Source organism: Orbicella faveolata, unplaced genomic scaffold (genome assembly GCF_042242905.1).
Source record: "Orbicella faveolata isolate gen_17 unplaced genomic scaffold, um_ofav_v1 contig_26, whole genome shotgun sequence".
Taxonomy (NCBI): domain Eukaryota; kingdom Metazoa; phylum Cnidaria; class Anthozoa; order Scleractinia; family Merulinidae; genus Orbicella; species Orbicella faveolata.
In genome coordinates, this window is record NW_028301554.1 from 15640097 (window position 1) to 15655735 (window position 15639).

Sequence of the window (15639 nt, forward strand, 5' to 3'; positions counted from 1 at the left end):
TGTGGCCTCAGAGTGCGACTTGCATCAGAACAGAGACACCAGTATTCTACTGGAAAATTTTGACCCTAATAACACGACTATCACTAGATCTAGAAAGAAGAAAGAAATGATACTGCTACATAGCGAAATATTACAGACAATTCTATCCTCTAATATGAGCCACTATGCCATGCTCTACAAATATGGAAGCGTAATTTTTAGGGGCGTTTTTGCTTTTATATTATTTTAGTTTTCTGTATTTGGGGGACGTTTTTAATTAAACAATTATTCCACTCAAGCTTCTTGAATATGGAATGGTGATATGACTATCTACCATCTCATATCTAACGCACGCCCGTGGAATAATTATACCATGCTCTACAAACATGGTAAGCGTACGCGTAATTTTTGGGGGGCGTTTTTATTTTTATTTTAATTTAGATTTTTATATTTTTGGGGGCGTTTTTAATAAGGGACTGGTCAAAAAGTACAGGTGGGGGCGTGGTGGGGTGGAGCATTTGAAAATGTGGTGGTTAGAAGACACATGACCCATCCCACGAAACTGAGTGATCCTCCCTTAAATGAAGGTTGAAAATTACATGACCCACCCGCTATAAAACACGACATTTTTGGTTGCATAATCCAACAACATCACATTTAAGTATGAAATTGTGGTACTATTTACGTTTTAGAGTTATTTCTTAACAATAAAACAAAATCATCTAAAAACAATATCGTTTTCCCTTACTCTTGCATCACTAAGTCATGACCGTAACCTTTTAAAAAACTTAACCATAAACCCTCCACACTAGTCCTCCCGCCTCGCTACGCCATCTAGAAAAAGGCTGTGGTGATTTCTGAGGATCACACAGCCAGCAAACTACGAGTCCTAAGCCCAAGAGTGTGAGTCCCATATCCATGAACATGTGTCTGACTTGTACCCGTGGGGACAAATAGCATGTAGACACAAGTTGGCCATTAGGTGTTCTTGAAGACAAGCATGTCAAAAGAGCGCAGTATTTGGAACATTTCTGCCCTGGGACTCCTTGCTCATTCTGTTAGACTTATTAGCTTTCGTGCAAATATTACAATTCATGAAATTGCCATCCCTGTTTTTTTGTAAAAAACAAATTGCAGCTCGTAGTTCCACAGCCACTTTGACAATGTTATGACGCAATTTATCATCAATAAGAGGACAGACGTATAAAAACTGACGCCAATTTGTTTTGTTTTGTTGTTGTTTTTTTTTCACAATAACAAGAACCCAAAATGGTCAAATGCCGGGAATAAATGAGGGAAAAGAAGCTGTAAACTTGCCGTAAACAAAGATGAGTGAATGGAATTAGTATCACCCAACTAGTGGACTAATGCAAATCCTGCATTTTAATTGGCTACGCTTGTAGAGGACTATTAGTAATAGTCCTCGAGTAGCGAAATTGGCGCAATCGAGCGTGACGCTTTCTTACGTTTTATTCCCAAACAAATATTCCTTCAACTTGCATTTGCTAACTTTATCATTGCCTTTTCTGTCCGACTAGTTGGGTGATACTAAAACAATTAGACCCTTCGCCCTCAAGGGCCACGGGTCAATAGCCCATTCGGCTTCGCCTCATGGGCTATTGCGGGCTACGGGTCTAATTGTTAATTAGCCTGCGGAACAGGCGGATTAGCGGCGCAGTGAGCGAAACACGATACACGAGCGCGGAGCGCACGTCTAAAAAAGTCCGCCTGTAGTCACACCATTGTTTATGCTCTACCGCCCCCTTGAAATGATTGCGAATGAGAGAGAAAAAATGTCTCAAGTAACCAATTCACAAATGTATACATGATGCAAAACAGTCAACAGACGTGAAAATCTAAATTTAGCTAAATTTAAATCATGTGGTGCCAGAACGAATAAAGGAAGTATAAACCTAAACGTGGAGCTCAGGAGACGAAAAGCTCGAACAAATTCAGGATGCGAGAAACATAACTTTGAAGACACAGAATGGATCTCTAAGATTCTCGAAGTAACGCTATGGGCTGGTTCACACTTTAACATAAGCATAAGCATAAACATAAGCATAAGAAAAATATGTGTGAACCGGGGTTACATAAACATAAGCATAAGCATAAGCACAAGGAATGGAAATTTTTCCATTTTCTTATGCTTATGCCTATGCTTATGTTGTGAATACTGGAGTGTGAACCGGGCATACATAAGCATAAGCGTAAGCATAAAGAGTTTTCTTGTCAGCGGAATACACAAAAATAAAATCCAGGCCCGCTCGGTCAGAATCTGTCAGCTGAAAACATGGCGACGCAGGTGAACGAAAAGTACGCGGAATCTGTCCGCAATTATCCTTGCTTGTACGACAAAAAATCAGCAGTAGTATATAGGGGATTAAGCAAATACCATTTCGCAGAGGGAGCTTTATTTAAGCTTATCGCAGCCCCCACCATCAAGTCCGGCCCTCACAAGCTCGGCCGGTTGAGCCTGGGGGCTGCGAAACGGTTAAATGCAGCTCCCTCTTTGAAATAGTATTTGCTTAATCCCCTATATACTACTCACAAAAAAGGAGTGCGATAAATTAGAAACGCGTGAGCCCGCTGTAATACCGCCCGAGTCGCGATGTATAGAGCGCCAAACAAGTGCGGGTGGCTGATGCGGGGCCGGAAAGAAAGCTGCGGAAAGCGCTGTTACGGGGCGTATCGTGGCCAGCACAACTACCAGCTGAAAAAAGGAATGAAAAAGCCAGAGCCATGCAGAGAATGCGGAGTCGGACTGCTGTGCGACTACCGTCTTTGCAAGCGCTGCAGCGGGGGCGCGCTAAAACAGCGGCTTCACCGCAAACAAGAAAAAGCAAAAAAAGCTTTTCAGCTTGTTTTGCTCGAGCTGCAAGAAAGAAACACACCAGTTAGAGAAATGTAACCGGGGTTATATCCCAAGGAGCCATGTCTTCCAGCATTCAAGAAAGACTGGAAGAAGAACTCGCAAAAATTGACCCTGCGGTATTGCGTTATTTCGATGAGCTTCTTGCAGAAAGCCCGCCAGCGGTAAGAAAGGTTGTCCAGAACGTGCTGGACGAACCGATTTCAGAAGAAACGCAGGCGCGTCTGCAAAAGCCGCTTCTTCCGAAACCTTACGAGCCAAGAGCCCCTCCATGCCAAAGAAGGCAAAGAGGAGCGCAAGCACTTCTGAGGGAGTACGACCCCTTCCCTGCGCGGAGAATCAGAACAGTGAGACTACCAGAGAGAGATTCTGGATCTGTTCGATGACGCAGAGAAAGAGGGGGAAGAAGAGACAACAGGCAGGCATTTCATAAGATGGCGCTTCATCAGGCGTCTGGGGAGAAACCTCACGCCAGAGTTTATGGCGAAGATACGTGAAAGAGTAAGCACGTCATTCTATCTTCGGAACGGTAATCGTGTACTATTCAAACTCCAAGGGCTCACAGTGGTATAACAAACTAGAAGACGCGGAAAAATGGCTCAACACCCGGGAAGAAGAGCGTCTCGACAACGAAAGAGTTGAAAGGCCAAACACGAAGTGGGCTTTCGAAGGCTTTTTCAACGTTAGCGTGAAGGTTGTGCTCGACAGGCAGCCGTTGGTGGGAACAGGGCCATTGCCTGAATGGCTGCGCAACCTTGCCCATAGCCGGGCGATGGTGGCGTTGGACACGTACAACGACAACTTGTGCCTATGGCGGAGCATCGCAGTGCACCGAGGGGCGCGCACAGATCGTTGTACAAAAGAAGCCCGAAGACTGGCCCAGAGTTTCTACAAACTAAAGACCATTCCAGAAAACTTCGGAAAAACGTCTCTGGATGAGTTGGAAAAGGTCGAAGCCCATCTGAATGAGGGCTTACCCGTCGCATCTTGGCTTGGAATTCGTGTCTACGAGCCTGAGCGTCTGGAAAACGGAGAAGTGGTTTGGCACCTCAGAATAAACCCGAACCCAAAACTCAAAAAGATTTTGACGATAGGTGTCTACAAAGGCCACGCTTTCTTGATAAAAGACATCGCAAAGCTGGCAAAAACCTATGCATGCACACACTGTTGTCATCTGCAACTCCACCATGAAACCTGCAGCGCGGCAGAAACGGTAATCCATTGCCCTGGGACAAAAGTGGAAGCCCCGGAGACAGCTTTCGAGAGAGTGATGTACCAAAAAGGCTCAGCGTCGGTGCAAGTGATTTTGTGGCTGGAGCGAGAAGCAAAGCGCCGGGGCATACACATCCACCACGCGATGTGCGGGAATGGGGGCGAGAGATGGCTTCCTCGAGAAGGCGGGAAAATGAAGTCTTCTCCTGTCGACGGGTACCACCACAAAACGAGGGCGGTATTCCAATACCACGGCTGCCCCTTCCACGGATGCCCAAAATGTTATCCAAACCGACAGGAGGTCATAACAAACGGTAAAACAGCCGAACAACTGTACCAGGCCACAGTGAACCGTTCCGCATTTCTGCGAAAGAGCGGCTACAAAGTTATCGAGGCCTGGTCTTGCGAAGTTGGGTCTCTCAAGGGAAAACTCCCGAGGAAGCAAACGAAAACTTACCCACACGCGGTTTTGTACGATTTCGAGTCGTATTGCGACAAAAATTATCGGAAAGAGCCGACAGGCGCGTTAACGATAGAAAGCGCGCACGTGCCGATCTCTGTGAGCGTCGGGGACACTCTTGAAAGAGAGCCCACCCACATCTGCGAAAGAAACCCCGTGGAGTTGGTCCGCAAGTTTCTGAAAGAGCTGGAGAGATGCGAGAAAAACATCCAGGCCCAGGTGCGCGCGGAGTTTGTGCCAGAAGACATGCACCTGCTGACAAAAGACCAGCAGCAAAAGATTAATGAATGGTGCAACCAGGTCCCTGTCGTGGGCTTCAACTCAGGCTCGTACGACCTGATTCTCATCAAGAACCACTTCGCCAGCACTCTCGCCGAAGTAGCAAAAAAAGTCAAAGTGGCCAAGAAGGGAAACAAAACCATGTTCCTGCTGACCTGTGGGGCCCGTTTCCTTGATATCATCAACTATGTTGGCCCGGGCACGAGCTACGCGAAATGGGTGAAAGCCTACGGAAGTGAGTCCGAGAAATCTTGGTTCCCTTACGAATGGTTCGACGCGGCTGAAAAGCTGGATTTCCCTGGGTTCCCAGAATACGAGGCCTGGTATTCGAAGCTGAAGGGCGGATACGTTCTCACGAGCAAGGAGTGGGAGGAGTGCAAGCGGCTGTTCAAAGAAAAGGGGATGCATATCTTCGTGGACTGGCTGCGCTATTACAACAATCTTGATGTCGCTCCCGGCCTTGAGGCGCTGGAAAAGATGAAAAGCTTCTACACCGAGAGAGGAATCGACATTCTGAAAGACGCGGTGAGCCTGCCGGGGGTGAGTTTGCATTATTTGCTCCGAGGGGCAATAGAGCGCGGCGCAGACCTTTACAGTCCTGGCAGAGAGGCTTACAAAATGCTGAAAAGGGCGGTTGTTGGCGGGCCGAGCCTTGTTTTCACAAGACGGCACGAGGCCGGTGTGACGCGGATAAGGGCGCATCAGTTCGAAGAACCGTGTCTGTGCAAAAAGATTCTCGGTTTCGATGCCAGCACTCTCTATCTCTCGACCATGCTGAGAGAAATGCCATGCGGGAAGGAAAGAGTGAAGTACTACACCGATGGCTGCCAAGCGGAAGCGGCCGAAGTTTTGATTGGCCGGTTGAAAGCTGGGGAGTGGTTCGGTTTCGCCGAAGTGGACATCGAGATCCCAAAGCACTTGTGGCCAAAGTTTGAGGAGATGTGCCCTTTCTTTTACAACAAAAGGGTTCCCGCCGAAGCTGTGCCGGAACACATGAAAGAGTACTTGGCGAAAACGGGCAGAAAGCGCGGAGACGGAAAAAAACTTGTGGGGGCGCTGTCCGCAGAACGGATGCTGGTGTACGCCCCTCTGCTGAGGTGGTACGTGAACCATGGGGCGGTCGTCACAAAGGTTTCTAGAACAATCGACTACGAACCGGGAAAGATCTTCACCTGGTTCGTGGAGCAGGTGACGGAGGCGCGCCGGACAGGAGACGTGGACAGAAGCAAGGCGCTGCTCGCTGAAGTGTTCAAACTGCTCGGAAACAGCGCTTACGGGAAGCTGATCGAAGCGCTGGAGCGGCAAACGAACGTGATATACACGAAAGACGAGAAGGTTGTCGACAGAGCGCTGCGGAGTGCGTATTTCAAAGACCTCGACGAGATCGGGGAGGCCTACGAGCTGGAAAGCCGCAAGCCTCGGATCACGATCAGGCGGCCGTTCCAGATCGGAATTGCCGTCTACCAGCTGCTGAAGCTGCGGATGCTGGAATTCTACTACGACTTTCTCGACAAGTACGTCGACAGAAGAGATTTCAAGCTGATCCAGATGGACACGGACAGCAACTCCATGGCGATCTCGGGCGAGCGGCTCGAGGACGTCGTCCGGCCAGAGCTGAAGCAAGAATTCGAGGCGGAAAAAAATCAGTGGCTGTCTTGGGACAAGTGGAGCGGCCGGACCCCAGGCCTCTTCAAACTTGAGTTCGAGGGCAGCCGGATGATCGCGCTCTGCTCGAAGTGCTATTTCGCCAACGAAGGAGAGGTGGGCGAAAAAAAGAAGTTAAGCACAAAGGGGATGTCGAAAACGCAGAACGAGCTGACCTGGCAGCAGTTCGAGGAAGTGTTGGAAGGAAGCAAGGCCATGGCCACCAACAGAGGTTTCAGGATGCGGGACGGGCAGATGGTCACTTACGAGCAGCAAAAGTTGGGGCTGAGCGCTCATTACGACAAGCCGTGGGTGCTGCCCGATGGGATACACACCGAACCAATCGAATATCACATCTAGTTCACGTCAGCCGGAGGAAGAGTAGTGTTCGGAGGGACAACCAGCAGCTCTTCACGCACGAAACCGCGCTTGGGCCCGTCGCGCAGATAGTAGAGAACGGGCTGATCCGGTTTGATGAAAGATCTTTCAACGTTAAAAACTTTCAAAGACCAGATTGGGTCTGTGGCTCTTTGCACGCCCCCTTCAAGCTCGCCGGGCTGGTAGAGATAACGAACTTGGACAAGAGAGGGGAGGATTTTTTCGCGTTTTCCGAAAGGCCTCGTGTAAGGTGTCGACGGCCTTGTGTAAACAGACTTTTCTTTGATGGCAACGGCGGGTTTCTTACCGATAAGGCTTGTGACCTCGTTCTTGAGAGCCGAAACAACTTCAGGAAGTCTTTTCACCCAGGCAGTGGACCACTTGCCCTCAGGGAGAAGCATCTCTTCGGCGTACTGGTGCCCGAACAATCGCTCAGCCAGAGTGCGGTTGAAACGTTCGACAATGGCCTGGTCGCGGTGAATGTTAACGCGCCCGCGCCGGATAAAGGTTTTGTGTTTGTCCATCTCTTTGGTGACGGTGCCCATGAATTCGCGCCTGGGGTCAACCTGCAGCATTTCGGGCCATTCGAGAGGCGACCGCTTGTAAATCTTCTGAAAGGCCAGGGCGAACTCATCAGAATTTTTCGAAGTCAGGGGTTCGGCCTCTTTGAAGCGGCTGGCCACGTCGACAACGGTGACCGCGTATTTGAAAACTTTGCGGCCGCGAGGGAGCTTGTCGTGCGGCAGAAAAAGAAGGTCAGCCTGATGGACCCTGTTGGGCGTGGGAACGTCGAATTTCGGCTGAGGAATCTGCTTCGGCGCGGGGAGGTATATCTGCCAGAGCGCTTGCCTGATCAGCCACTTTTTTGCGGCTTCTTCAGGTACCTTGCCGGCCTCGGCCAATTTTTTGATCGCGGCGATTCCTTTCCAGTAGCCCCCGGGGCTGTAGTAGATGTTCGCGAGTTTGGCATCCATATAAGTAAGGTGTAAAAAAGTTTAAAGGAACCGGAAGGCCGCGTAGCCCAGAGCGCGCGCCCCGGCGCCCACGAACGCGAGTTCAACGTTTTTCTGCTGCTCGCTTGGCCGATAGAAATCTGAGAACTTGGGCTCCTTGGGAGGTGTCATCTGTTCGTCAGGATGCGCCTGGTAGTAGAGTTTGAAGGCGTAGTCCGTGTTGGTCATGTTCTGCTTGGCCTACTCCTTTGTTTGCGCGTTGGTCGCGATCCAGTCAAGAAGTTGTGTCCGGTCGCGCGTGTATTTGGCGTAAGCGGCTTGATAATCTTTGAGAGCTTTGTCGTGGCGCTTCTTTTCTTCAAGCGCGGCTTTGTCGCCCCCGCCGAGCGCCCTCGCCAGATAATTGCCGCCGATAAAAGCCGCGGCGTTCAACGCAGCCCCGCCAATCATGATCGCGATGCTCGCCATGGTATAATATAGCAGAGTCTTTTTTTCAAATCACAACTCATTCCTGTTTTTCCTCGAATGTTACCAAGTTGTTCGCAATCCAGACGAGAAGGTCTTCGGGCTCATTGTATTTTTCTTTGGCGTTTTGATACTTCTCGGCGGCTCGCGCCTGAATATCTTTCAAAACCTCCGCACCCTTTTTGGCCAAGTTTGCCTCGATCCAGCTGTAGTTCAGAAGTGAACTCTCGAAACGCTCAAAAAACTCCTTAAGCGCTTCGTCGTAGCTCTTTCCATCTTCTCTCGCAGATCTCAAAACAGCCTCGTGAACGTCAACTATTGCAATACTTGCCATGGCGCGATGATATAAGAGACCGTTTTATTCAAAACTAAAAATTTCAAATGCTGGCGGGGAGGATTTTCTGGTCCTCAAGGTACCCTTTTAGCGCAATGCTGCCCGCCACGACGACGGTGAACTTCATGTAATTCATAAAGCTGCTGCTGGGATCAGAAGTGAAATTCTCTTTCACAACCTTTTTCGTGGCCCAGCCGATGCCCGCGGCTAATCCCGTGAGAGTTGCGGCGTCAATGACGATCTTGAGAAGCTTGTTGTCGGACATGGCGCGCTTGATATAAGGAAAGAGCGAAAGTTTAAAACAAAATTAATTGGGGACCTGTCTTTCAGCTTCTTCTTCTTCCGCGAATTCTTTGATTTTGTCTTCTATTTCAATTTTTCGCCTGACCTCTTGTTCCATTTTTCTCCACCTTTCTCCCTCTTCAACAAGCATTTCGTCGGTAAGACGTCTCACCATCCTCCACGTCTTGATGGTAAAATAGGCCCAAAAAAGCGTAATCCCTCCGATTGCTGCTGTATAGATTAGAACCTGCGCAATGCTTGGGATCGTCATCGTGAGATATGAATCACGTGCAAACATTTAAATCAGTGTTTTTAATCCTCTTGGCTGTGTATCGCGAGCAGGTTTTGGCTTGACACTCGCGAGCTCAGGAGCGGGCTCAGGCGCGGGCTTCTGCGTTCTAATTTTGTGTAATGCGGCGTTGGCCATAGCCATTATCTCTTCACGCTTGTAATAGAGCCCGGCCAGGGAAACGCCTATGCCGCCAATACCAATCCATTGGTTGGTGGTGAGGCCAAAAAGGCCGCCGCCCTTTGGGCTTTCTTCTTTTGTATCCGAGGCGGGCTTTGGGGCCGCTGTGGTGGCTTTCGCTTGCTTTTCTGCGTAATAAGCCTCGGCCGCTTTCTTCTGTTCTTCTCGGGCCAGACGACTTCTTTCGGCAACCATTTTTCCGGCGGCCACACGCTTGGGGTTTTTTACGCGCTGCGTGGTTGCAGCTGGAGTCGTCGCTTGCCGTGTGGTATGAGCTCTTTTTGGTAAGCCTCGATGTCTTTGATTTCGACGGCCATTCCGACCGCTTTGGTTGCAAGAAAAATGAAGCTGTCGATCAGGCTTTCCGTGGTCTTCGAGCCCACGTACGTCTCGTAGCGTTTGGTGTATGTCTCGACATCTTTGTCGCTCAGGCGCTTCACCTGCTCGTGTGTCAGCTGCACTCCGATGGCCTCTTCTGCTTTGCCTGTGGACACGAGAACGGCCAGCTGCTCGCGAAGAGCAGGAATGTCGGGGGCGGTTGGAACAAGGCCGCCTGCGAGACCACTCGACAGTGCGGGCTCCCTTTCAAGAAGGTTCATAACATCTCCTAACGCGTCTTCTGCAGACATTGTGCAAGGCTATATACAGCTCGCATTTTTTTATTCAAATAACTTTACCCCGTACGGGTGGCGAAGCGCGAACACAAGATAAGAGAACTTTCGCTCTTTCAGCTTTGAAAGCAACCCTCTGTACTCATCCGGGGAGAGCTCGCCAGCGTAATCGCCGAAGAAGGCTTTCGTTATCCTGGCCGAAGGGATGTAAAAGAGGACGATCGCCGCCACGTTCTCACGGAAGGAAGCGGTTATTCCGGTCAACTTCTGGGTCAGCACCCACACGCTGATGCCCAAATGTCGTGTAGAAAAGGCGAGATTCACCAGCTCGCCTGTTCGCCCTTTCACGTCTTTGGAGGCCGCACAGTCGTCGAGGATTATGAGCGTGTTGGTGCCCTCGGAAAGCCATCTCACGAGCTTCAGCCACCTTTCCATGTAGTGCTGCTCACAGACTATCACATCCATTCTCGGATCGTTTTCGCCAAGCTGGTGGTAGGTCCTGTTGTGCGTGAACGTCGGGCAGATGAGCACGATGTAGTCGAACTTTCCGCGGAACCGGCCGTAGAGCTGGTCAACTACAAACCTCGATTTGCCGGAATTTGTCGGCCCCACGATGAGAGCGTTGAAGGGTATCTTGCTTGGGTCCATGTCTTCCGCCTGGAGAAAGTTTTTGCCGCGCGCAGCGCTGTTATATTCAATACTGCACATCTTCAAGCTGACTGTTCATGAGGTTGAGCTGCGAGTCGGCGATGACGAATACGTGGCATTTCACGTTGCCTGAGCCTTCGGTTTTCCGCTCAATTTCCAGCTGGACACCGTGCGTACTGTTCACAATGCGGGTGCCGCTGCCGTGCATCGACTGATCCACCATCGTGCGCATATCAATCACAAGCCCGAACCTGTCACCGGTGTAAAACTTTGTCAGATCCATGTGCTCTGTTTTATTTTTTTCTTTCACAAACAGGTTGCGGGCCTCTTCCCACATGTCCTTGCCTTCGATGCCGTTGTTGTAAAGCATGTTGGGCGAGCCGTTGACCGTGACGCTGACTTTCGTCAGATCGGGGAAGATGAATTTTTCTGAATCTCTGGCACCCGCAGTATAAGGCTCTACAAACAGGAGGAGGAGGGCTTTCAGTGACCTTCTTTGTGCGTTGACTTTGATGGTGATCCTCGAGTCTGTCTTTTTTGAAGGCTACCTCTTTGTCATGCATCACGTGGTCGTAAAGCAACTCTTTGCCACTGGTGTAAACGCTACGCGCCTCGTCTGCCAGAGTCTTGCTGCGGATCATTTTGTACTCGAGCTGGATGTTTTTCAGCTTGTATTTCAGCTGGGTTGTGTCGGAGCCTTTGACCACGTGTATAGCTTGGGCGAGTTTTACGTCGAACTTGAGGTCGTTGTAAAGGGCCTGGGGGTAGAAAACGCCGTGGTCGGTTAAGATCTGATGGTCAAGCCTGATCCGGTACTTTTTTCCGTATACCTCGTTCACCTTTTTTTCAGCATCAACGCCTGAGTCTTTCTTGTCTCCCGCGTCTGAGCGGATCTTGCACAGATCTTCGCTCTGAATCTCTTCGAGAATCCTGTTGTCGCGCTCTTCCTGCGAAAGGAAAAGGTCTTCGAAAGTTTTGTGGATGTCGTACCCAACCGTGTCTTGCAGGGTTCTTCCCGCAAACGACACGACCAGCCTGTCAACCAGCGCACGCGTGACGTTTTGGACGAGGAAGTTGTTGGCGTGCCCCCCAGCAAGGTCGATGTCAAAGACAAGCGCTAGCGAGCCCGGCACCAGAACCTCGTTCTCGTTTAACTTGGGCACGTAAACGTACAGCGTATTGCCAGGGTTGGCTTCAGAGGGGTTAAAAGTGATCCGCTTGACCGCGCGCTCGGCCTTCATGGCGTGCATGGCCTTTTCTCTGTGCGTTGGGCGAAGGTTCTCCGGCACCTCTGCCATTGTGCATAAAACACCGGCGATTATTTCTAATTTGAAAAATAATTCGCTTGAAATATATCTCTATGGCGGAAGGCGGTGGCGAATTTGGTTACGAAGACCCCGGCGTTGACAATCGGCTTGACCACGACTCTGATGAAGGCGAACAAGAGGTTGACACAACCCGTCCTTTTCAGCCAGGCACGGCGTCCACTCCCTACCAACCTGGCGACCCCTACCACGGGGGCGAACAAACGGAAATGAGTACTTTTCCTCACGAGCAGTCCGGCCTGCCTGACACTTCTTATCAGGGAGAAACCCCTTTGCTCGGTGATTTCGTACATACCGATGACAAACCGGCCATGCTTGAAAGGGCAAAAGAAAAAATCAGAAGATTGTTCCCGAAGGTAGACTTCAAAAAATTGGGCCCAATTGGTTTCAGCAAAAAAGGAAATCAATCTGAGATCGTTTCATTTGGCCCCCGGGGGGGTGAGTCAAAAATTTTCAAGCTTGGCGACGAAGGGTTACTAAAACGTTTCACAGACGCGAAAAAAACAGCTCTGGGGCAAAGAGCTGAAGACATCATTGCTGAAGACCGCGACACCATCATAGAACAACGCTAAAGACTGAGAGAGGCAGAAATCCAACTTCAACAGGCGGAAAAGCTCTCTTCGTAAAGAGAAGAAGAAAAGAAAAAAGTGGAAACCCTGAGACGAAAAATTGCGCAAACTGATGCTCAGATTGGTGAAATTGGAGATAAATATGGTTCGAATCTTGACAGTGAAGCAGAGCTGCGTAGGCTCAAACAACAGAAAAAGAACTATCAAACCGATCTTGAAAACAGGAAAAAAGCTTTGGACTCGTTCACAAAAAAAGCAATGGCCAGAGAAAAGGAACAAGCCAAGGTTGACAGACTCAGGGCCAGCCTCACAGCAAAAGAAAGTGAAACAAACGCCATGGAAGAAAGGCTCAACCAAACAAAACCGTTGGACGCCCTGAAAGAGCAGGAAAGCGAGCTGCAGCGCCAAAACGAGGAAGACCAGGCGATCATCCAAGATGAGAATGCCTCGCCCTCTGAAAAAGAAGCCGCAGAAGGCAGAGTTGCAGAAAGAAACGAGGAGATCGCCCGTTTGCAAACTCAGATCGCGGAAAGGGAAAGGGGGCGGCCTCTCTTGGAAAGGGTCGAGGAGATCTTCAAAAAATATGGCGTGACATTGACTGCCATTCTTCTCGCCACCGGGACCACAATCGGCGCTGTCATCGGGGTCCTCACCAGAAGTTTGAAAGCCACCGGCAAAGCTTTGGGGAACGGCCTCAAAGATATTGCCGCGAAACTCGGCTCTCTGCTGCCCGGGCTGATTGGCTCGATCGTGAGCTTCCTGTTCAAAGCCGCCGGCCAAGTCGTCGGGTTTCTGGCCGAGCACACCTGGCTGCTCATTCTTGCTGCGGTGGCCTTTTTGTTCAAAAAATATTTTAAGAAGTAGCGTTAGCTTAGCGCCAAGCCGTGAACAGCAACGCAGAAAATCCAACAACACCGACAATTACCGCCGTTTTGTTAATTTGATGTTGCGGCGTTTTGTCTGCAGCCTCGGGCTCAATTTTTTGCGTCGGTGGCTGCACTTGCTGTGTTTCGGTCGAAGCTGGTTTCCTGTGGGGTGGAACCACGTGCCCCGATTCGGCTGTTGCGGCTTTGTGAATCGGGTTGGACGGGTGGCTATTGGGCGGGTTAATTTTTGACGGGACGCCTGCCATGTGTTTGAGCCCAGCTTTTTCTGTCTCCGGGTTTACCTCGTTATTCACCCCCAGTTTCATTCCGGAGACTGCCTGTTTCAGCTTGTTACTGTAACCGATCGTGCTTGCGGTGTTGATTATCATCTGCGCGGGCATGAGCCACGCCATGGGGGCAACAGCGAGATTGAGCCTGACCTTCGCTTGGTCCACCACGAGCTGGTACCTTTGCACGCTCGCGGCCAAGTCGGGCTGTCTGATCGCGTCTTCCATCAGCACCAGGAACTCGCTCTGGGCTTCTCTCGCCCGACTGCCAGAGCCGAGAATGCTGCTGCGGACGTTGACTTGCGCACCCAGGACGCAGTAAACGAAAGCCTCGATTCACTGGTTGATTCTCGACAAGCCCGCCTGCGTCAAACCGTTCGCGGTGTTGGGCGCGAACCAGTCTACTTGAGCATCTGAAGCGGCCCCCGGCTCGATGTAATCGATCAAGTCCCCATTTATTGCTTTGCCGCCTTCATCGCTGAATTTGTTCCATCCCGGGTATTTATAGTCGGTTTTCGACGGGCCCGCGCCGGTCGCGTACACGTAAACGCTTCCCAGACCGTGGTTTTCCCCGTGCGTGAAGCGGAAATCGCCCGAGGGGGCAATGCTGGACTCGCCACATATCCTTTTGTACGAAGCGACGTCGTAATGATTGTTGTATTGGTTGAACGGCGGGTCTCCGGGCAAAGCGCTCATGCTCTGAATTCCTCCAAGCTGGTACAAAATTCGCCTGACCGTGAAATATACGTGGAATTTGTAGAAAGCCCTTATCTGCGGGGGGAGATCCATCCCGCTTTCAAAGATGTCGCGAGAAACTCCGCACCCCTGTGTCGTGCAGAAAACCGCGAAGTTGAGCTGTTGCGGCCAATATTTCATGTCAGGCCCTCCCAGCCAGCATTTTGATTCGACTGCCGACGTGGGCCTGAGTTTGGTTTTTTCAAATATTTCACGGAATTTTGTCCTGAAATATTGTTCAGGCGTGACGTATATTTGGATTGGAGCGTCGAATATTTTTTTCAAACTTCGCGCTTTTCCGTCAAAAGGTACGGCAGGGATGGGCAATGAAACTTTTGAACCAAGCGGCGCCAGCTGGTAAGGAAAACCTCCAACAGCCCCCGAGCGCTTGTCTTCCAAACCGAGCGCCTTTTTCATTTCCTTTCTCCAATATTTTTTGTCTGAGCCGAAGACGCTTTGAAGCGAGCCTGGGCCCTCTTTGAAAAAGATTTCTTCCATTATGTTTTTTCCGTCTGTACTCCCCTGAGCAATGAAACGGGATCTATCGGCCTTGGGGAAATGTCCCACAAATTCTCTCCATGTGTTTGCCTTGGCAATTGAGTCTTTTATCAAAAGGTTTGGATCTTTCCACACATTCGCCATGTATTTTGAACATAATTTTATTTGTTGAATATAAAAATGGTTGTTCTCACTCTTGTCACGCAACAGAACGGCGAGACCATCTCTTTCGAAGAGCAGCTCCCAGGAGCAAGCTATGCCAGACTTTTGAGTTGTTCTTTTTTCAACTCGTGGCATAATCTGAGTTCTGTTGGCAGAATGTTTTTTAAAGGAACCAACGATGTGGTTGCATCATTGCCTGAAGGCCATTACAATGTCGACAGCATCGTAAAAGAACTGCAATCTAGTTTTGAACATTACAAGAAAAAGGGGAAATTGGTCTTAGAAACGAATAACCCCAATTCTGTTCTTAAAATTACAACCGTCGATAGTAATGCACTCAACATTAATCAAGCGAAAGAAGTTTCCGTTGATTACAGTTTGGCCAATTTTCTTGGAATCGGGAGAAATATGAAGAAAGAAGAATATATCAAAAAGCTTAACAGCCCAAGTTGCTACTTTATCCACTGCGATCTCGTTGACTCAACAAAAAACTTTTTGAATGGAAAGAAGTCAGACCTTCTTGCCAAGGTTGACGTCAGAGGAAAACCTTATGAAAAAGTCAGCTATAACATCGACTCATCGCAAAACGTTTTCCGTGACGCTTCTACAGA

General features: G+C 49.7%; 2 protein-coding genes and 3 pseudogenes across 2 annotated transcripts in view; 2 read left to right on the top strand and 3 right to left on the bottom strand.

The window, feature by feature from the left end:
- Nucleotides 1-15639, bottom strand: part of LOC110044115 (uncharacterized) — a 169446-nt gene that overhangs the window by 28869 nt on the left and 124938 nt on the right. The window lies entirely within an intron of this gene.
- On the top strand, nucleotides 4730-7038 carry LOC149108283 (uncharacterized). The gene has a single exon (XM_089296231.1). It carries the CDS (start codon nucleotides 4770-4772, stop codon nucleotides 6804-6806), a length of 2037 nt encoding a protein of 678 aa, XP_089152357.1. The 5' UTR covers nucleotides 4730-4769; the 3' UTR covers nucleotides 6807-7038.
- Nucleotides 10561-11884, bottom strand: LOC149108284 (uncharacterized; annotated as a pseudogene).
- Nucleotides 11947-13344, top strand: LOC149108285 (uncharacterized; annotated as a pseudogene).
- LOC149108286 (uncharacterized) lies at nucleotides 13352-15569 on the bottom strand (annotated as a pseudogene).

What these genes read in the sequence shown, in the direction of transcription:
- LOC149108283 (XM_089296231.1), top strand. Translation starts at nt 4,770, where the DNA reads ATGCACCTGCTGACAAAAGACCAGCAGCAAAAGATTAATGAATGGTGC.